Consider the following 22908-nt stretch of genomic DNA (forward strand, 5'->3'; position numbering starts at 1 on the left):
TTTGAAAATCTGGTCTGAGTGTTTGCTGGGCTGCCATTTGATGCATTTAAACAACACTTTTTTTTCCCCTCCCAATTTCTCTGTATTTTGTGCAATAGCAGCATTCATGTGCATCCTATGTCATAATGAGTTTTCTAAGCACCGTTACTAAATGTTTGTTTCCTGAATTCTACTTACCTCTTCAGTGTGCACATCACCTGCCTCCCTCCCTGCTCTCAAAAGAGGGAGTTTCAGAGCAGTGGTTTTAAACCATTTTTCATTTGTGGACCCCTCAATACTTAAACAGGGTGCAGACTTGCAGGGGTTGTGTATGGACCACAGGTTGAAAATCACGATAGCAGATTATGTATAAGCAGTGTCCTTAAGAGTTACATTCATGTTTCTGTACTTATTATCCGTTCTTCTCAATGAGGAATATAATGTGACCTCATAAGTCTTTGAAGTGTTGAAATGTTTTGAGAGTCACATTTCAGACATGAAAGGTTTGCTCAGAAGACTTGAAAATAACCTAGCAAAGAGAGTTTTCGTGGGACAGACCCACTTCTTCAGACCATAGCTGGACCAGACCAGACTCAATATTTAAGACACAGAGAACCAAAAACAGTAAGCAAGGAGGACAAATCAGAAAAAGATAATCAAGGTGAGCAAATCAGAGAGTGGAGGTGTCAGGGGGAAGGTCAAGAATTAGACTGAGCCAAGATTTTCAACCTGTGGTCCATACAAGTATACTTGGCTCAGTCTAATTCTTGACCTTCTCCCCAACGCCTCCACTCTCTGATTTGCTCACCTTGATTATCTTTTTCTGACTTGTCCTCCTTGCTTACTGTTTTTGGTTCTCTGTGTCTTAAATCTTGAGTCTGTTCTGGTCTGGCTATGGTCTGAAGAAGTGGGTCTGTCCCATGAAAGCTCACCTAATAAACTATTTTGCTAGTCTTTAAAGTGCTACTTGACTGCTTTTGTTTTGATAGTGTATAGACTAGCACGGCTTCCTCTCTGTTACTAGCAAAGATAGATGCTTCCAAGAAGCCTGAAATGAGTGGGTGAAGACTACCACGTTCTTTAGAGAGAACTGAAAGAATGCCTATGTTATTTGTCAAGCATCTGATGAAGTGAGTCTGTGCTCATGAAAGCTCATGCTCAAAACTTTTCTGTTAGTCTATAAGGTACCACAGAACCCTTCGTATGTTATTTGTGGCAACCTGCTGAGCCCAAGAAAGATAAAACAGCAGAGTAAATTTACATGAAAACACACTGAACTGCATTTTATGTAAATGAATGCATTTTCACAATTCAAATAAGATTTTCTTCTGCATTCACTTTGAGGATTTTATATATTCTACAACTGTACTTCTAGAATTATTTCCTCTGGAGTGCCAGCACATGTCAACATGTACTACCTAACTTGATCAAGCGGTCCTGCAGCACCTTAAAGACTAACAAATTTATTTATGAGAACATAATGTAAGAACACAGATGTAGATGTTGTTTACATTTAATGGAGAATTGCCAAAAATATTGCTTGCTATGGCCAAAAGCCTGATCTATTTTTTTGTTGTGTGTCAATTGCAAAATGACACAGAAAAATATTTCCCCCTTTACCGATTGTTATCAAGATATTTCTCAGTAAAACAAACAAAACACAAAACCTCACCTGTCATGCCCCCACCAATTCACTCTAAAACTTCTCTCTCAGTCCCTTTACCTGTGTTAGGGCTAGACTACACACACAGAGCTCCAGTCCTTAGTGAAGACATTATGCACACAGACAGAAGAACTTCTCCCATTGGTACAGGCATACCTCCTTCCCAAGACCATACAGCTTTGTGGGTGGGATACAATCCCCTGAAGACATAGTGCTATCTACACCAGGTGAACAGGTAAGATTAGGGTGGTATAGCTGCATCAGGTGGGCTGTGCATTTTCAATAACCTCGAGATGTTGTTATATCAACCTAAGTCTTAGTGTAAACCATGCCTGAGTGTCTCATTCTTCTGCCCCCTGTCATAGTATCTGAGCACCTTTCAGGTACAATCAGTAACAACAGCAAAGACCTCAGTAGACTTCGTGGAAGCTGGAGTTTTTTGCATTTGTTCCTTTCTGCCAGCAAAATTCTGCTTTGTAAGTTTTTTCTTTTTTAATTGATTACTTGTTTCGGGGGAAGAATGGAGTGTTAGGGAATTGGGAACAGAAGATGTTTGTATCGTGAATGTCACTTTTGGCAGAATGGCTTCATCAAAGAGAAATGTTTTGCAACATTTCTTAAGGATGGTGAGACGGGATTCATCTGACATCCTAAGGAAGATTTTAATCAAGCCCCCACAACAACACTTAAAAAACAAAACAGGCCTATTTGTAACTTTTCCAACCCTTTAAACTAACTCCTCCCACTTCTCAAGAATCCTCAACCACAATACGTGGGTTCTGACAAATTGTTACACAGGTACAAAAGTTTAATCGAGTATTTTCACTGATTAAAATTGGATGAAGTCTTGCACATTTTCACAAGAGTGGGGGTTTACACCCATTTGGATCTACTTGGAGAGATTTGTGTCCAGTTGTCCACAATGGTCAAAACCTTAGATGAAAGTGTATTCCATATCTGTGGCAGAATGAAAATGGCGGCAGGGGGGACAACAAAACCCAAGTGAAAGCTCCCTTTAGGCATTTGCACCCGCAAAACAGCTTCATTGCAAACCAGGCCCCTCAAAATGGCATGTATATTGATCTGCCATTATTATTTAAACAGCCTTAAAGATCATTTCAAACTCCTCAGTCCCCAGAGATGCCTTTTGTGCAGAATTCTCTGCATAAATGAAAAAGAAACAAACCTCCCTTTCACAGAACTCCCTGCCTAGCGAGGCTGCTCCAGATCCTCCCAACCTCTCAGGGCCGCCCTTGGGCTCCCACAAGACACTCTCTTCCAGATAACCCCGTCCAGAGCTTTGCCCCTCACCACCCACCCTCTGCCAACAGCCCTGCCCACCCCGTGCCCCATCACAGCAGAGAGACACAAATACGGCTCCCAACACAGCCGCCTCAGCCCTGCCCCATTCTCCCGCCTCTGAGCCAGCTCCCACCCGCAGCTTCATCTCTAACGACTCAAGCCATTGGGTTTCAGCAGCCCGCAGTGGCGCAGCGCCCGAGGTGCCCGGGCTCTGCACGGCCGAGCCCAGCGCGGCGGGTCTCAGGCTTGGCACAAATTACGCGCGGCTGCGCCCCCCTCCCCCATTACAGCCTATCTCCCAGGCAGCGTCCCCGCCACCACCCCGCAATTTCCGGGAGACCCTCCCCCCACGGCCTTCCCCGTCCCTCTACAACTTCCCCTCCCTGCTCAGGCCACTTCCTCCCGTCAGACCAGAGCCGGGGCCTTGCTCACCCCCTCAGCGTCGCAACCATGGCAACCCCCGCGGCCTAGCCCGGCCTACGGAAACGGAAGCCGGGCCCGGGCCTTGTCACTCAGGGCCTCCGGCCGCAGCGGGGCGGGGTTGGTTTGAACCGTTGGCTGCTTAGACCGGTTCCTAGGCAGGCAGTGGTGCCTCCTCCAGGGGGTAGGGGCGTGTCCGGCCTAGCAGCGCCTGGGTGGGAGGTGCTCCACCCCCGTTGATTGGAAGGGTGCTGAGCAGGGGTTCCTGCAGCCTGGGATCCGCCCCCCCCCGCCCAAGACGGGCATAGGGGCTCCCAGAACAGGCCTTGGGCTTCCCTTGTTCTCCAGCTGCAGCATCTCCCAAAGCTCCCCCTTGGGTGCTGCGGGAGCACCCCAGAGTTCGGGGGAGCTGGGCCCAAGCCTCGACGTCGTGGACCGTGAGGTAAATGGCATGCGTGGTCTTGACGCGCCCAGCAGGGGTGTGAAGGAGGGAAAGTACCTCCCCGCCACGTGGGGCATCCCAGCAGCGAGGTGCGAAGCTGGTGAAAGCTCTTGAAATCAAGGGGGAGGTAACAGGGTGCCTGATGCAAACTAGGGACAAAATACGTAGGAGCGGGAAGGGGGAGACATATCCTCACGCCTTTGCTGGTCGCCACCTTCCACACTTGGGTGCAGCAGCTTGTTTGCGAAATTCTCAACGGGTGGTGGGAACGGGTAGCTAGAAGATGTCGCATTGCTGGAGCGATTGTGCTGATAGGAGATGGACGGAAGAGGTAGCAAAGGAGACTGGCTGGAAGGTTGATGGGCTCAATAAGATTACAGGGATTTATCTGTCCAACTGCCAGCAAGAGTTGGAAAACTGTTCACTGTGATGCCAATAGCACAGAAGCGTAATCTGGTAGTTTAACAATGCTTAAATTGTCGAGCATGTAGATGAGGAAGTGGAGGCAACCTGCGCTTTGGTGGAAGGTTAATGAATGTTGAATAAGGCAGAGGGTCTCCCTGATCACTGATAGTGCAGTGTAAGAGCTTGAATTGATTATATATAGTGAGATTTCTAGTGCAGTATTTCTTAAACTTTTTGAGACCCCAAACACCCAACAATTACATTTTTTGATGCAGAACATCTATGACAGTTTTCTTAAAAAATGTCAGACAAAAACAAAACAATAAAAAACTCAAACAGTAACATATACAGCAAAAACAAGATGAAGTAATTTAATCCAGTATTGTGGCAATGAGGAATTAAGTTTGTCTCTGTTTTAATAACAGAAAATATATACCATGAATGTATTTTTCCAGACGCTGCACACCTCTGAGCTGTTCCCCGAACATCAGTGTTCCGTGGGGCAGTTTAAGAAACACTGCTCTTATAGGAACAACAAAGCTGTGGACTGTTTGTGAATCACTATGGATATTAGGCGGTCATGGGATAGGAAGAAAGATCCTTTCATGGATCGGGAATTGGTTAAAAGACAGAAAACAAAGGGTGGGAATAAATCGTAAACTTTCACAATGGAGGAGGGTAACTAGTGGTGTTCCCCAGGGGTCAGTCCTGGGACTGATCCTGTTCAACTTGTTCATCAATGATCTAGAAAATGAGGTAAGCAGTGAGGTGGCAAAGTTTGCAGATGACACCAAGTTGTTCAGGACAGTCAAAACCAAAAGGGATTGTGAAGAACTACAAAAAGATCTCAGCAAACTGAGTGATTGAGCAGCAAAATGGCAAATGAAATTTAATGTGGGTAAGTGTAAGGTAATGCATGTTGGAAAAAATAACCCAAATTACACGTACTACATGATGGGGTCAAATTTAGCTACGACAGATCAGGAAAGGGATCTTGGAGTTATAGTGGATAGTTCTCTGAAGACATCCACGCAGTGTGCAGCGGCAGTTAGTAAAGCAAATAGGATGTTAGGAATTATTAAAAAAGGGATCGATAATAAGACAAAAGATATCATACTTCCCCTATATAAAACTGTGGTACGCCCACATCTTGAGTACTGCGTGCAGATGTGGTCTCCTCACCTCAAAAAAGATATATTGGCATTAGAAAAGGTTCAGAAAAGGGCGACTAAGATGATTAGGGGCTTGGAACGGGTCCCATATGGGGAGAGGCTAGAGAGACTGGGACTTTTCAGTTTGGAAAAGAGGCGATTGAGGGGGGATATGATAGAGGTATATAAAATCATGAATGGTGTGGAGAAAGTGAATATAGAAAAATTATTTAACTTTTCCCATAATATAAGAACTAGGGAACACCAAATGAAATTGATGGGTAGTAGGTTCAAAACTAATAAAAGGAAATTTTTCTTCACACAGTGCACAGTCAACCTGTGGAACTCCTTGCCCGAGGAGGCTGTGAAGGCCAGCACTCTATTAGGGTTTAAAAAAGAGCTTGATAAATTTTTGCAGGTTAGGTCCATAAATGGCTATTAACCAGGGATAAAGTATGGTGCCCTAGCCTTCAGAACAAGGGCAGGAGATGGATGGCAGGAGATAAATCACTTGATCATTGTCTTCTGTTCTCCTTCTCTGGGGCACCTGGCATTGGCCACCGTCGGCAGATGGGATGCTGGGCTGGATGGACCTTTGGTCTGACCCAGTATGGCCATTCTTATGTTCTTATGTTCTTATGTCACTGTAATTATCCTCACAGTGTAATGTTGAAGTGTTTTATTTTAAAATTGAAGTAAAAATAACTAAAGATAATGGAAACCCTTGGTTCACCGCATTTCCAAATTTTAGTTCAGTTTAAATGCAATACCAATGTTAGAATATTCGTTTACAAAATTCAGTTTGGTACAAATGGAATAGCAGATTAGCCTGTTACCTGTTAGTAAATGCTGCATAAAAATTATGGAAGGAGAAGAAAGAAGGAGAAAAATACATTTTCTTCTTAATATGGAACATTATTCAGTGTTAGGACTGGGAGATAGAGTGTAGGTGAGGGAGGAGACTTTCTCTGTCAACTGAGAGTGTAGACAGGTAAAGAGTGCATTAGACTGTAAGACACTGATCCTCCAAAGATTTCTGTGACTGTATTTGTTTATTCAATATGAATGCATTCAAAGGCTGATGGGACTTCTTGGGGTGTGTTTAAAGTTAAATACAAACATAGGCCTCAATCCTACCAATACCAATATTTAGCAAGGATTAGGCTAATTGCAACCTAGAATATATAGAAATGATGTAAGATGCAATCTCCTGAAAGGGAACCTAATGAATGTATAGATCATTCTATGTATGCATAATTGGAAGGAAAGGTATTTGGATAGCTCTCTCCTATCCTGTCAGTAAATAGCTGTTTTTAAATATGTACAACTGAACGTTGTATTTTAACTGTATCTTCTGTTCTCTAATAACTTTATTAGTATATTATTTGTAATAATGTTCTTTCTGTTTTCCACATAATTTTCATTTGTAAACAGTATCTTGTTATTGCCGTAGAAGCAGGAAAAGCTATTCTTTGGATGAAAATTATCTTGTTTAATAGCTTCTAGGGAATTACAAAATGGGTTTATTTATTAGCGGTGTCTTGCCACATGCTTTTAAAAAAATTCATGGTTAGTTTTCACCATCCAAGATGCGTTCCATATTGTTTTAGAAACTTATCCCGAGTGTTAGCTCTTTGCAAATATATGTTATTTTGTGTGATTGTGAACTTAGTATTAACGAAACAGGCATATTATTTGTGTTTCTTTTAGGAAACTCAGAGTATTTACATTTGGACTTGAAAAAGATTAATATTAATCTTAAGAACAAAGAGGTTTTATATATCTGTTTCAAATTAAATTTTGCAGGTCAGCTATTAGGAGCATAATGTGTAGTGAAGAGGAAACATGGGAGAAGCTGGATGCAGAATTTGATCATTATGTTGTAGATATGAAGCCATTTGTGCTAAAATTACCACATAAATCAGGTAAGCTATGCTACAAATTTGCATGGAAATAAATATAACAGGGAGATTAACTTTAGTTTAGCTACAGAATCTTCGTACATTATGAATTGCAAGTGCAGAATAATGACATATCTATGAGCTTGTGATGCATTCTGTTAAATAACAAATTAAGTACCACAGACCTAAATGGTGCAAAGTACATCATATGTGCATAACTTTTAGAGATGATTTTTATATTATCTCTTAAGCACCTTTTGTTAATACTATTTATTCAAGCTCATCCTTCTTATTTTGATAATATAAATGTACTTTTTGCATATATATATTAGTTCCTGTATTTGCCAATTAATGAATTCAGTGGAGATTAAAATTATGAATGGCTTTGACCTGGAGGTTATGTAATTTATAAAATTGCAAGCCTTTATTTTTAGGAACCAATCTGTCAAAACACAAGTATTAGCTAAATTATTAGAACATGAACTGCATATTATTTAAAAGAAGTAATCTTCAAACTAAGGGCCTGATTCTGCAGATCTTTGTTTAAAGTAGTACCAGAGGAGTAGCCGTATTAGTCTGTAGCTGCAAAAACAAGAAGTCCTGTGTCACCTTATAGACTAACAAATTTTCTGGAGCATAAGCTTTCGTTGACAAAGACCCGCTTCATCAGATGCATATAAGGGGAGTCCAGAGGCAGCTCTAAATATATAGGCTCACGAAAAGGAGGGAGAACCAATCAAGAGGACGGGCAGAGCTGACGAGATCAATTCAGTCAGGGAGGATGTGGCCCACTTCCAGCAGCTGATGTGGAGGTGTGAACACCAAGAGAGGAGAAATTGCTTTTGTAGTTGGCCAGCCATCCCCAGTCTTTGTTCAGTCCTTTATTGATGGTGTCAAACTTGCAAATGAATTGTAGCTCTGCCATTTCTCTTTGGAGTCTGTTTTTGAAGCTTTTTGTTGCAAGATGGCTACTTTTAAATCTGCTACTGAGTGTCCAAGGAAATTGAAGTGTTCTGTTAAGTTTTTGTATGTTGCCATTCCTGATAATTGATTTGTGTCCATTTATTCTATTATGTAGAGACTATCCAGTTTGGCCAGTGTTTATGGCAGAGGGGCATTGCTGGTACATGATGGCATATATTACATTAGAAGATGTGCAGGTGAAAGAGCCCCTGATAGTAGTAGCATCCTTCAGTCTACGTAGACTATGGATCGCGCCCTTCATAGTTCCATTTGGGATCATCATTTGCAGCGTCGACTGTGACTGGGAAGGCCCACATGAGAATGACAGTCCTTGCTGCATCTGTTGCATGTGTAATGGGTGTCTGGCAGGTCCTTACTGTGCTTTCTGTGGGCTTGCTTCTCCTCTGCTGGCTGTCTGATCCTCATCTCACCCTTCTGAAGGCCTTTGTGTAGTTCCTGCCTCCATCTGCTGCGATTGTCTGCCAGCTCCTCCCAACTGTCTGGCTCGATGTCTACCTTCCTGAGGTCCCTCTTGCAAACATCTTTGTAGAGCAACTGGGGACGTCCGGGAGGTCTTTTACCAGACGCTAGCTTGCCATACAGGATGTCTTTTGGGATCCTTTCATCATTCATCCTGTGGATGTGGCCAAGCTAGCGGAGCCGCTGCTGCCTGAGGAAGGTGTGCATGGTTGCGATTCCAGCTTGCTCAAGGATGGCGGTGTTGGACAGTCTGTCCTTCCATTATATTCCAAGGGTGCACCTGAGGCAACGCAAGTGGAAGACGTTCAGCCTCTTTTCCTGGCGGGCATACAGGGTCCAAGACTTGCTGCCGTAAAGGAGGGTGCTGAGGATGCAGGCTCTGTAGACTTGCATTTTGGTGTGGATGTACAACTTGATGTTATTCCACACTCTCTCGCTGAGTCTGGACAGAGTTGTGGCTGCTTTTCCAATCCTTCTATTTAGCTCAGATTCCAATGACAGGGTGTCAGTGATGGTGGACCCGAGGTAAATGAACTCGTGGACGACCTCTAATGAACAGTTGTCAATGCTGATTGATGGAGGGTCAGCAATGTCCTGAGCAAGTACATTTGTCTTCTTTAGGCTGATGGATAGCCCGAAGTCCCTGCATGCTTTGGAGAATCGATCCAGCAGTTTCTGAAGCTGGTCTTCTGTGTGTGACACTACAGCATCATCATCTGCGAACAGCAAATCTCTGACGAGGACTTCCCGCACCTTGGATTTAGCTTTCAGCTTTGCAACATTAAACAGTTTCCCATCAGATCTTGTGTGCAAAAAGATTCCCTCTGTTGAAGATCCAAAGGCGTGCTTCAGGAGGAGCATGAAGAAGATCCCGAACAATGTCGGAGCAAGGACGCATCCTTGTTTGACGCCACTCCTGATGCTGAAAACATCTGATAATGTGCCATCATATTGGATGGTTCCTCTCATGTATTTGTGGAAAGACTGGATCATAGAGCCCCTGATGGTGTGGTTGATATGGTTAGGTCCTGAGATGATATTGCTGGTGTAGTTATGTGGACAGAGTTGGCACTGAGGTTTGTTGCAGGGATTGCTCCCTGAGTTAAAGTTACTGTGGTGTGGTGTGTAGTTGCTGGTGAAAATTTGTTTCAGGTTGATGCGCTGCCTGTAGGCAAGGACTGGCCTGCTTCTCAAGGTCTGTGAGAGTGAGGGATCGTTGTCCAGGATTGGTTGTAGATGATGAGCTGGAGAGGTTTCAGCTGGGGGCTGTTGGTGATGTCTAGTGGTGTTCTGTTATTTCCTTGTTGTTTCCTAGGAGCTCTTAATTCCACAGATTCTTCTTTAGAAGTATTTGTTTAAGTAAAGGCTACATGAGGTAAATAAAAGTTTCCTATTTAAGGCCTTTTAAATTGTATGATAAAATATTAAAGCTTATGCAAAAGATATTTTGTTATTGAGGGCATGATTCTGCAGGCACTAACAGGCTTCGGCTAACACTGAGTTTAAGGCTAAGTCTATACTATCACAAAAGATCAACCTGCTCAGGGTCAGTGTTGTTGGTTTCTCTTTCACGCATATACAAAAGGGTGCTTTCTGGGATAAAAGTCAACCCTGGAACTCCTCATAAGCGGCAAGGATTAAGGAAGGTCAACAGGAGAAATGCACCTGTCAACCTTCTTCCATTACAGACAGACATTGAAATCGGCCGCAGTTAAGTTGAGTTCAGTTACACAGTTGGCACAGCTAAAATTGCATATCAGTGGTTGTCATCTATGTCTGCTATAGATGTAGCCTAATAGAAGTTGAGGATACTCAGTGCTTTGCAGGATCTGACATGATCAGAAGTAGATTTTCAGTTATAGTAATTTTAAAATAATGATGCTGTAATCATATTGCTGTCAATACAAAAGTTTTTAATTTTGCATATCATGCAGACATTAAAGGGAATATTCTTCTCTGGAACTGAGAATAACTAATACTGTTAGCCGATGGCCAAGGATGTTTGGTGAGGTGCCAGCTGTGCCCGTTTCACACCATCCGTGACTTCAACTGCTAGAACTCACTGTCCCTTCGCGGCGGGCAGTCAGGATTGACTGACAGGTGCCCCAAGAGTTTGCCCCTTGGAGGCGGCACAACTCAACGCTAGGCTCTTAGTACTCTCACCTGATGGCCAGGCTTTATAGCCAAAACGGCTGAGGTTCTTTGATTGTGTTGGCTGCTTTACAGTAACCCAGGGAAACAACAGTCAGGCTTGTGCATAAACGGTTACCAAAATTTATTAAACTAGATTCTAATCATGTGGTTACAAAATTGCTAGTGCCTACTTATTTAAATGTATAGATGTTACACACACAAACAAGTTACAAAACTGAAGCCACGATCCCAAAGAAAGAAAAAAAAAGTATAGAGCTCTATTTCAAAATATGTGTACACTAAAGATAGGAGATCAGGTGTGGGCGCTTCTTACCCTCCTTGCATCTCTCAATTCCAGCGGTGCCAAGCCAGGATCGGTCACTCAATTGCGCGGAAAGACGAATAAGGGACAAGGCTTAGGGACCCCTTTAGCTGCAGAAGCCTTGGGAGGCTGTCGCTTATATGACCAGCAGATAGATAGTGAAAAGCACTCAAAAATTATGGTGCTGTTGGTCCCATACTTATACCTCTGTAGTCCTGTATTCTCTTTCTCCTTTCTTATGGCAAATTGGGGCTGGTCTGTCTGGGTGACGCCAGCTCTTGCAAGAGTAGTGTGAACTTAATTTACACTTGCAAGGGAGAGGAACAATAAGTTTCGACTACTGGACATTCCTTTTTATTAGGGTAAATATTTCCCACCTGGGATGTTAGTGTGTGTGCATCAAGTTATTAGTAGGGGCTAAGAGCCATGTCTGTCACAGCTCCTCTGTCTGCTGTGAGCCTAATCGTTGTATATGTTTCCAGAGGCACATTGTAGCAGCACCTGTGCTTTCTCACAGCCTCAAAGGCTGTGCTGGAATTTATGTTAAGTGCCCTGTTGTCTTGGCTCCCTTGTTTTCCGAGCAATGCTGGTCTGAGAGGGGGCTGGCTGTCTGGCTACAAATACTCAAAATTGTTTATGTAATAATAGTACAACCACTGTAAAGCAGGGACGGGCAACCTCCAGACTGCAGGTTGCACAAAGTTCTTCCGGATTAGCTGCAGGCAGGCTGTGTGATAGTTTCTGTACAGTAACCCTTTGAGTTATGTGGGGGTAGTGTTCCTGCAACCCCCTGTGTAACTTAAATGTTCACACAGGTTGAGGGGAGATGGGAACCAGGCTGCCCCCTGGTTCCCAGCTCCCCTGGGTTTGCAGGAGCTGGGAAACTGACTAGCCTACCAGAGTAGTCAGTTTCTTGGCTCCCACAGTGGCGGGGAGTGGGGAACCAGGGGGCAGCCTGGTTCCTGTCTTGCTGCTGCTTGTGGGACTTGGGAAACTGACCAGCACGTTGCTGGTCAGTTTCCTGGGTCCTCCAAGTGGTGGGGAGTTGGGAACCAGGCACCAGCCTGGCTCCCCTCCCCTTGTAGAGCCTGGAAACTGACCAGGGCAGCAGCCTTGGTCAATTTCTTGGCTCCAGCCCCTGGCGGGAGATTGGGAACCAGGGGCAGCCAGGCTACCAGCTCCCCTCCACTCCTTGGAGCCAGGAAGCTGACCAGGGCCACTGCCCTGGTCAGTTTCCCGGCTCTGCAAGTGGTGGGGACCCGGGAGCCAGGCTGCTGCCTAGTTCCCAGCTCCTCGCCACTTCAGGGATCGGGAAACTGCCCTGCTCCTGTCAGGGATGGCAGCTCCTGTCAGGGGTGGTAAGAGTCAGGCTGCTGCCCTGACAGGAACTGTAGTCACGTTAACCCAAGTCACGCACAACTTGGTTGCATGTCTCTCGAGGTTTTACTGTACCTAAGTGTCCACAAGCATGGTGCTCCTAGTCACTGTTCATGGCCAATGAGAACTCTGGGGCTCTGTGCCTGTGAACATTTAGGTGAAGAAACTGTCTAGTGACGTGCCACTGGCTAACCATGATGAAACATGTGGAGCCAGTGTGCTGGAGGTTCCCTGCCACTGTTTTAAACTAAGTATAAATATGAAACTACAAAAATAAGTTCTGGAATATGTTTCTTTTTGTCCATTTGAAAATTAAACTATTACCACGGACCAACCATTAGCTCATGTTCTAAGGCTTTCACACACCTTTTCATTTAGGTGAAGTGCTGCTTTATGGTTTGTTCTGAAAAAACTAGTGAAAGCAGAACTCTTCTGAAAGGTCTGGATGGAAAATATTGTTCCTCCAAGGGTTTAATCGTATGTGCTACTGGTCTCTTATCTTCAGCAATCAATTAAAGGTGCTAGGAGCTTTCTTTTTTAGCTTTGCCCTTACAGGCTGTTGTGGTTGATAGATGAAACAGGAAGGAAGACTGGGAGGGCAGTAGTAGAGGGGAATTTTTGTTTTTGTTTTTTGTGTTTTTTTTTTTTTGAAGCTATCAAACAGTCTTAAAGAGTTCTATAAAATCTGAAACCTTTTTGCCTTTACTTGCATGTTTATTTTTGATGATAAACCTCTGAGTTAAGCAAGCTGGCTTCTTGTCTTGCTGATCCCAGTACCTTGGCTAAGATACTTCTGATAACAGTAAAAATTTGGGGATGGTGGCTGGGTTTGGAGGGAATAAATGATACATTTTATGTGGCTGAGTTTAGGCCAGTGATGTTTCATAGATGTTAACGTCCAGAATTGACTGTTGTGATTATCTGGTCTGCACTGCATAACACAGGCCAAATGCCTTCCATGTATTAATTCCTGAATTAAGTCCAATACCTTTGTGTGCTTGAGAGATGAGCCATCTATTATCAAATATTTTTGTCACGTAGATACTTTTAAATCAGTGACGGGCAACTATGAACAGTGAGTGGGCTGGTTGAGTGACCCTCATGGCCCACTGGAGTACCATCTGTGGCCTGCAGACCCCTGTTTACTATTCTTTCCTCTCCCTCCTAGCATTTTTGGAGCATTGCATATCTGCTGATTGGCACTCCACTCCTGCTTTTCCCTGTCTTCAGAGCTTCAGTAGCTGCAAATAGGTGATTTATGGCATTCCAGATCTGAGAGAGAGAGAATGAGGGACTAGGGAGGGGGCACAACTCAGGTGATTTATGGTGTTCTGGAAGAGTTGGGAGGGTGAGAAAGGAGTAGGAAATGCTGGGCTCCAGTGTCCCAGTGCATGAGATGCTCATAGGGGAGGGGAGCAGACAGAGGTCCAGGGACCTCAGGTTGCCCACCACTGTTCTAGACTGTAACCAGGTCACCCATTAAATGTTTTGTGCATAAAATGCATAAGTTGGCCTGTTGAGTTTCTCACTGTAAGGCATTTTCCAAATATTAAATCTCTCTCCAATTTAGCAACATTCTTCTTCAGTTGAAGACACCAGAACTGGATGTTGTATTTCAGTAGCCATAGTGCCAAATACAAGGGTAATGTAGCTTCAGCACTCCTGCTCAGTTTTCCCTTGCTTATATATTGAAGGATGATATTGCCACTTTTGGCCATGATATTGTCCTGGAAGCTCAAGGTTAGTTGACAACCAAAATGTTTTTCAGAGTCACTGCTTCCTGGCTAGCATCCTCTATCCTCTAAGTATAGCTTACATTTTTTTTTCTTGGATGTGTCCTATGTTTTTGCCCTTTAGCGATGTACTAAAAACTCCGCCATGAAGCCTCTGTGAGCTCCATGCCAGTCCCAAGCCTGGATGAAGGAGGAGGGTTGGTCAGATGCGTGTCAATGTGCTGACCGTCAAACAACACTATGAATGAAATCTGATGCCAGTACAACTAAATGATAGAAGATGCCAGCTCGGACGTTGCCCGGATAAACAAGGTCTGCAATACGAATCGAGTGATTGGGGTTGGGTCGATAAGTTGGCTACCGAAAGAGAAATACAGTTAACACATATGCTGTCCGTTGGAACTTGGAACATCTGAACACTGTGGGCAACTGGAAAATTAGAGCTCCTTCGGAAGGAGATGGAGAAATACCAATGCGATATACTTGGACTGGCAGAGATGCATTGGACAGGATCAGGAGAGATATGCAGTTGTGTAAGTCATTTGGTCAGGAAACGAAACGAAGCATGAAGCAGGAGTTGGATTCCTTCTTAGCAGAACAGCTAGAAGAGCATTATTAGGATACAAACTGGTGAGTGCAAGAATGATGGGAGTGAGATTTGAAGCAAAACCGTTCAACATCTCAGTCATTCAGGTGTATGCATCCACATTGGACAGTATGGAGGAAGAGACTGTGCTATTCTATAAAGACTTGACAAAGACGGTGGAGGAGATACTGAAGAAAGATGTGTTGATCATCGGAGGAGATTGGAATGCAAAGGTTGGAACAGATAACGAAGGTTGGGAAAGAGTCACGGGAAGGTTTGGATATGGAGAAAGAAATGAATGAGGTGAGAAACTACTAGAGTTTGCTACAGAGCGTGCGATGGTGATCTGCAACACGAGATTCCAACAAAAGGACTGTAGGAAGTGGATGTGGCGATCGAATGACGGGAAGTCCAAGAACATGGTAGACGTGATTTTGATAAGAAGAAGATGTCTAACATCAGTACAGCAGTGCCGAACTTTCCAAGGAGTAGATATAGACTCAGACCACAGTCTAGTGATCTCAAACATCAAGATAAAACTCAAAAGAAAATGTAAGACACAGCTTAAGAAAAGAAGAGACGTGGCGAGGCTGTGTGAGGAAGAAACAGGGAATGCATACAGAGCAGCGCTTGAAGAGAAGATTAAGAACATCGTCACAGAGAAAGACCGAGGTAAGAGAGGCACAGGGATAGCCATCGCAGTAGAAATGGCAATTGAGGAGACTGTTCCAGAAGAAGAAAAGATCAATGTGAAATGGATTACCCAGGAGACACTGAAATTGGTTCCAGAGAAGAGAGTGTTGAAGATCAGAAGAGATGTCTCTGAGATGGCAGAACAGCAATGTAGGGTGAAGTGTAATGAGGTAAGGAAAGCAGCCAGAAAGGACAGGGAGAAATGGTTAGAGGAGCAATATGAAGATATAGAGACCAGGGAGGTGTATAAGACAATTAGGAATATTAATAGGAAATGGCAACCAAAGATGAGAACGAAGAAGTGCTCATGAACAGGGAGAAGATTGTGCAGCGATGGATGAGATATTCCACCGACCTATACAAAGCACAATTGGACCCGAGTGTCTCAGAGAGACTGACTGAAGAACTGAAAGAGCTAACTCCACTGAGCATCGAGATGGAGACTGATATTTCAAAGGAGGAAGTAGAAAAAGCAGTGAAACAACTAAAGAACAACAAGAGCCCTGGGAATGATAAGGTCATGGGAGAGATGACCAAATATGGTGGAGAAGGCATGATTCAGGAAATACACCGACTATGTAATAGCATAGAAAGAAGAGAAGGCACTTAAGGAATGGACAAGATCTGTTCTAGTGACAATACCCAAGAAAGGAAGTACATTAGAGTGCAAGAACTATAGAACGATTGCCCTAACAAGTCATCTAGGCAAGGTACTGATGATGATATTGACTGAGAGACTAAGATCACAGATAGACGAACATATAGCAGACAAGCAAGTGGGGTTCAGAAAAGATAGCAATACCATACAGCAGATATTGGCACTAAGACTGATAGCGGAAAAAGCTCGACGAAAGAGCAAGAACGTATACACTTGCTTGTCGATTTTAAAAAGGCATTTGACAGTATAGATCAGAAAGTGACTTGGGCAGTGTTGGAGTCATACGGAGTGGGTAGCCAACTGATGTGGCTGTTGAAGGATATCAGTGACAATGTGGAGGCAGCGGTGAGAATATGCAGAGAGTTGGGAAGTTGGTTTAAAACAAGTAGAGGTACAAGACCAGGAGATCCAATATCGCCAAGTATCTTCATCGCACATCTGGAGAGAGCGATGGACAAGATCAAGGAAGAGGTAGAAGGGGTATCTGTGCGCGGGAAAAGAATTAACAACTTGAGGTTCATGGATAATATAGTTATCATGGAGGAAGATGAGGAGAAGCTAACGAAAATGGTGCAGGTGTTGAAGGAAAGCAATACAGACTGATTTTGAACATCGATAAAACAAAAACAATGGTATTTGGAGATAAGGAAATAGGAAGGAAGATCAGTGTCGATGGTATTGAACTAGAAAATGTAGAGAAGTTTGCATATCTGGGGAGCAACATAATGTATGATCTAGAATATGCAAGAAGGAAATAGCAACTAGAATAGTGAAAGCAAGAGCAAGTTTGAAGGCAATGGATAAGATTTGGAAAAGCGAAGCAATTAGCTTAAGAACGAAGCTGAATGTCTTGAAAACGTGTATTCAGCAGCATGTTGTATGGATGTGAGACACGAGTGATAATGAAAGATTTGAAAAGAAGAATATTGGCGTTCGAAAGGAGTTGTTATAGAAAGATTCTGAGAATAGGATGGATGCAGAAGGTCACCAGTGCGGAATTATATAGAACGATACAGCCGGAAGAGAACCTGCTGCAGAAGGTTATAAAACAGAAGCTACAACTATTTGGGCATATTTACAGAATGGACAATGAACGAACAATCAAAACCCTGGTATTTGGCATAATGGACGGTTCGAATAGGAGAGGCAGACCTCACAGAAAATGGATACATGCTATAGTAGATTGGTGTTGAGCTAGTTTGCAGAAACTAAATTTTCTGCACTGGACAGGGAAAGATGGAAGGAAATAGTGAGAGAGGCATCTGACACCAATGGGCTCTGAGCCCATGCTTATTGATGATGATGATGATATATTGAAGGTGTTGGGAGGCCTTTTTCCTTTGGCTCCTTGTTCCTGACTGTCAAATGCTGTCTGGAAAGGACTTGGCTTATTGTTGGTGGAGGGAGGGCAGGGTACCAGCTTCTCTTATGGAGGTTATTCGGTAGCCTTTGCTCAAGAAGGCAAAATTTTGATTGTTGCAGTCTGGTAAATATCTAGGATTTAATCTTTTCTGTTTAGTAGCTTATGTGAAGAGCTTTGATTACCCAGACACACAAGATTTCTTTGACTCCTTTGTCCACTTCTGGGAATAGGACAAGAACTGCATTCTAATATGGAGATATACCTATCTCATAGAGCTGGAAGGGACCTTGACAGGTCGAGTCCAGTCCCCTGCACTCAGAGTAGGACCAAGCACCATCCCTGACACTTTTTTTTTAAATCTATTTGGCACAGATCCCCAAATGGTCCCCTGGGGGATTGAGTTCAAAACCCTGGGTTCAGCAAGCCAATGCTCAAACCGCTGAGCTATCCCTCCCCAACTCTGCTGGCAGAAGATGTTCTTCATCCATTACTGAGAAATTAAGTGTACCCTGCTGGACAATTCAGTTGTGAGCTGTTTTTTGGTTTAGTCTCTGCATTGCAGTGAGTGAATGCAAGGCTGCTTTCGAATGAATCCATTTCTTCATTTCTGGCCATGTTGAGAGAGGGGTGATGGAAAATTGATCTTCAAGTGTGCTGTTATATAGGGCTCCACATAGTTTAGTATTTTTTCCTCTTAATATATATATTTTGTATAGGGGAATATTCGGAGGTTATAGCTAGGAACATTTCCAGCAGACTGCTGATACTCAGCTTTACTTTTCTACTGTGCATAATTAGGGCCCTACCAAAAATGGTCCATGGACTGTGAAATCTGGTCTCCCCACAACTGCCTGTGAAATCTGGTTGTTTTGTCTTTTTATCTTTTAGTACGCAGATTTTATAGAGGAGAACAACATTTCTCACCTTGGGAGTCCTGGCGCAAAAGGGAATTGCAGTGGGGTGAGGAGGAGGGGAGGGTGTCACAAGGGTCATTTTAGGCAGTGAGGATCAAGGTATTGCCACACCAATTTCTGCATTGCCTTCAAAGTTGGGTGGCCAGAGAGCAGCAGCTTTTAGCCAGGTGCTCAGTTCTGAAGACAGTGCCTTGCCAGCAGCAGTAAGGGTGGCAATACCATACAATGTTGTCCTAACTTCTTTGTTGCTGCTGGCAGTGATGCTGCTTTCAGAGCTGGGGTCCTGACCAGCAGTCACCATTCTGTAGCTGCCCAGCTCTGCAAGTAGTACTGCCACCAACAGCTCTGTAGAATTCAGGGTAGCCACAGTCATCCCCCTACAATAAACTCCCTCATCCCCCACAACTCCTTTTTGGGTCAGGACTTCTACAGTTACAACACTGTGAAATTTCAGATTTAATTAGCTAAAATAATGACATTTACACTTTAAACATCCTATGACTATAAAATTGACTAAAATGGACTGTGAATTTTTTTGGAATGTACTCCCAACCTAGCTAGTGCTGCAAAACATTTGGCTTCGTGTCAGATTTGGACAAGTTGGGGCATGATTGAGGGCTATTTGTTTGAAACCCAGTGTGAATAAGATGGAGTTTCTGCTGGTAATTTTAGGGGCAAGCATCTAGAAACATTGGTGAAGATTATATTTACTGTAGAAATATGCTTGTTGCTTGTAGGTAGATTTTTCACTTTTGGCTGATGTTAGAATATCATAAACCACAGTTTTGAGGAGGGTTTTAACTCATGCATGCCTAAGTAGGAGATGTGACTCTCTTTTGGAAGTTGACCCTGCCTCAGGCCTGGCGCCCTGAGCCTTGACAGCTGTGGCATGGAGCGGAAACTGGCAGCAGTGTGGGACTGAAGTCAGGAGCCCCAGAAAGCCCTTGCTATCTGAAGCTGGCAGTGATATAGGGCAGAAGCTGAGTGCTCCCACAGTGTGAAGCTGGGAGTGGTGCATGGCTGCAGCTGAGGACCAGCGCCACTGCCTTCCGTTCCACTCCCTGGCTGAAGCCCTAAGCCCATGGGCAGATTTGCGGGGGCACAAGGGTGTTGCTTTTCCAAACTGCAGTGCCTTACTCAGAGTGTGACAGTCCCAGGGGCAGCTCCAGTCCCCTTTCCCATGCCTCGTCTCCCCCAGTCCTCCTCAGGTCCCACACTCTGGCCAGCCTATAGGTGGGAAGCCAGAGCCTGGCGGTGTGGTGCAGCTGCTCTTTTTGCTGGTCATTCCGCAAAGTAGGCATTTGTAGCATTGTTTTTCTGCTGCTGGTGCCCACAGTTGTGGCTGCTCCTCAGCCCACTTTGACTGCTCATGGAGCTGGTAAGAGCTACCTGGGCAGGGGAGGACCTGGCTCAGGGGAGGCAGATCCCTTGAATAGCAGCCACTGCAGTGGGAGCCCTCCCACCACATAGCACCATCTACCCCCTCCCTCCTCTGAGCTGTCTTCCTGTCTGTAGACAGCCTTCAGTTACCCCCTCCTTCTGCTGCACCTTTCATTGCACACTGCTCCCTCCTACCTACCTTTCTGCATCCTGAAGGGTTGTCAGACTTTTTGAACTGAATCCCCACTTTATGTTTGTTGGTTGTATCCCAGTAAGGGTGGTCTGCTGAGGCAAATCAAGGGTGGACCACATTGTGCAAAGCCAGACCAAGCATCCCCCAGATAAAAGTCAGACTATGCCTGTGCCCAAGCACAGACACACATACACCTGCCAGCTTAGAGCCCCAGGTTCACTGTCACCCCTACTGGGCCCTGGAATGTTTATAGCATGTCAAAGGGAAGCTCACAGAGAAAAAAGGTGAAGAAACCCCAATGTATGCAAAGTTATTCTGTGGTTCTTTTGTAACTTCTGCTGCATGTAAGTTTGTTTTCTCAGAAGGTCTATTGAAATAGCATGTATTTTTCTAGAACGTCAGAGATGTGCACTCTGGATTAAAAAACTCTGCGAGCCCTCAGGAGCAGGTGCAGGAATCATGGGTAGAAAGAATCGGAACTTGTATGCAAAACTGTTGCTGCATATGCTGAAACGAGGACTGCTAGAAGGCCCTTTTACACATAAACCTGAACCAGGAATACTGAAAACCTTGCCTTCATACATGGTGGGTATTTATTCCATTTTTTTATGGAGAACAAACCTGAGTAGTTTGTAAGTGTAGTTTTAAAGTAAGTTTTAACTTTGGATACAGGTGGAGTCAAACTCTTCAGTGATTTCAGTAGAACTGCAAGAAGTGAATATTGGCCTATAACTTCAGCTGTGGTTCCTTCCATACTTTGTAACCAGAGTGGGCAAAAAGATTTCTGTTTTTTGGGACTTTGTTTGTGACCATTTTTTTCCCTTATTTTTTCTCTTCCTCTTCTTAATTCAGAATTTACAAGAAGACCAATAAGTTAGACAAGCTGAAAGTGTAGAAATATGCTTTTATGATGGTATGTGATCAATTGTTAACTGGTGTTTACAGATAACTTAAAATACACTTTAAGGGATGTAGTATGTTCAAAGCTAGACTTAAACTTCAAATTGGTATTGTAGAAGGAAAGAGTGCCTTGTGCTTGAAGCATAGGGCTTAGAAATCTGATGATTTGGTTTATTCCTGACTTTGTTGCAGACTTAGATGGGTAAATCAATGAAATACTTTGCGTGCATGTTAAAAAACAATGTGTATGTGTATAATGGTTCACATGGGCATTGGGAAGGGTAGGGCCCAAGTTTTAAAAATTCAGACTATCCTGCTGCTCTCATTGATTTCAGCACTTTTGAAAATCAGTTTTTTGCTTACCTTTGTAAAATGCATTTACGTTTTTGGGATGAAAGACATTGCTTTAATCTGTAGAGGTTTTGACGTGTCATTTGAATTTGATATTCATGTGAGCTAAACAATGATAAATTGATTATTGGATTGGAAAAAGTGACAATTTTCTATAAAAACTAACCATTTCTGATCTCTGAGACCATCAATATTTTTTCTGTTTCTTCTTTCCTCTTCCCTCCTCAACTTAGTTGCCAAAAATTAAAAATTCTCTGTACATGTTGAGGAAGGCTTCATGATGAGCAGGGAATGAGGAGCTTGGGCTGGAGGTTTGGACTCTGAATCTTGCTGTTGGAAGAGACAATCACAGTTGGATCATGAGGTGCTAGATTAGTTTGGGAAGGTTGATCACTAATTGATCGCTAACATATTATGCAGTCAAGCTTGGTCCTGATCTTCAGAGCTAGTTAGCAATTTGTGACCCTGTTCATACAATAGTTTTATTAGCTATCAGTAATACAGGCTGTACAAAGGTGTTTTGTAGTGAGAGGGTGCTGTGTAAACTTACAACTATTTTCCCTTATATCCAGGACTCGGTCTTCTTGGGCCCCTATTTTAAGCATCCATTCCTGCACTCATGGAACTGTTTGACTTTCATGGAAAAGGAATTGCATTCTTCATGTTGCTACGAAACCCAGCAAGTGATGATCAAGAAGGGAACATATATTTCAGCTTTGTATTTTAAAGGTCTACATGTGACAATGTCAACCTTTTCTGACTTACTGGATGTTTACTTTTTTATCTAGTCAATCTATTTTGATGAACCAAATTCGACAAGAGCCCAGAGTGGTAGCCTGGAAGCTTTACCTGACTGGGTCATGGGAGAGCTAGGAACAAGTGAATCAAAACTAGAGGAATCATGGAAACTCTCTTCTAGATCTGAGTCAGCTTTGTTAGCATCACCACTTGCACACAGGTGAGTGTTCAAAATCTAACCTATAAATAACCTATAAACAGTGCTTATTAATTGGAAATAATTTTACTATTTGTTCTAGCTTTTGTTTATGAGAACACTGTTAGCATAGTCAATCATGCCAAAGTTTGCTAATGTCAGAACTTACGTTGTTTGTACAATGTTAATTCAGCCCTTTGGGGCGGGGGGGGGGGGGAACCCCTGCTATGATAGTCTTTAATTACATGACCACAAACCCTTTTTTCTCTCTCCCACTGCTTCAGTTTAACCTTGCCCTCTCCTCTTTTCCATCCTCTGGCTTCTGCAGTCCTCCCTCACTCCTTGCAAGGTATTTGAATCAGTTTCCTTTTCCTCCCTGCAGCCTGAGCATTGAGAGCACTGGAGAGTCTTCTTGTTTTTAGTTCTTGTGCTTGTGTCCATAATGGCTTTCCACAGCCAAGAAGAGCAATTGCAGGGAAAATCTCAACCTTCATGGGAGTCCTGGACTGAAGCAGGCTTAGTGCAGATTCTTAGGGAATTTAGCAGCCAAACTCTTCTAACTACTCTAGGCTGAGTGTGTGCAAAGTTAAATTTTTGAGATGCTTATAATTTGGCTATTGGAGATCATCATGGAGATCACAAAGTTGACAAAAGGTACATCCGGC

At 43.6% G+C, this 22908-nt stretch overlaps 1 protein-coding gene across 1 annotated transcript in view; it reads left to right on the forward strand.

The window, feature by feature from the left end:
* The first annotated feature begins 3389 nt into the window (after positions 1–3389).
* CEP112 (centrosomal protein 112) overlaps positions 3390–22908 on the forward strand; it is a 401457-nt gene continuing 381938 nt past the window's right edge. Inside the window, exons 1-4 of the mRNA XM_075014699.1 lie at positions 3390–3806; positions 7169–7287; positions 20453–20643; positions 22098–22267. Coding sequence (XP_074870800.1) covers positions 7188–7287; positions 20453–20643; positions 22098–22267 — 461 coding nt within the window. The 5' untranslated portion in view covers positions 3390–3806; positions 7169–7187. The remainder of the gene's footprint in view (positions 3807–7168; positions 7288–20452; positions 20644–22097; positions 22268–22908) is intronic.

The sequence above is a fragment of the Carettochelys insculpta genome, chromosome 20 (assembly GCF_033958435.1).
Source record: "Carettochelys insculpta isolate YL-2023 chromosome 20, ASM3395843v1, whole genome shotgun sequence".
In the NCBI taxonomy this organism is placed as follows: Eukaryota; Metazoa; Chordata; order Testudines; family Carettochelyidae; genus Carettochelys; species Carettochelys insculpta.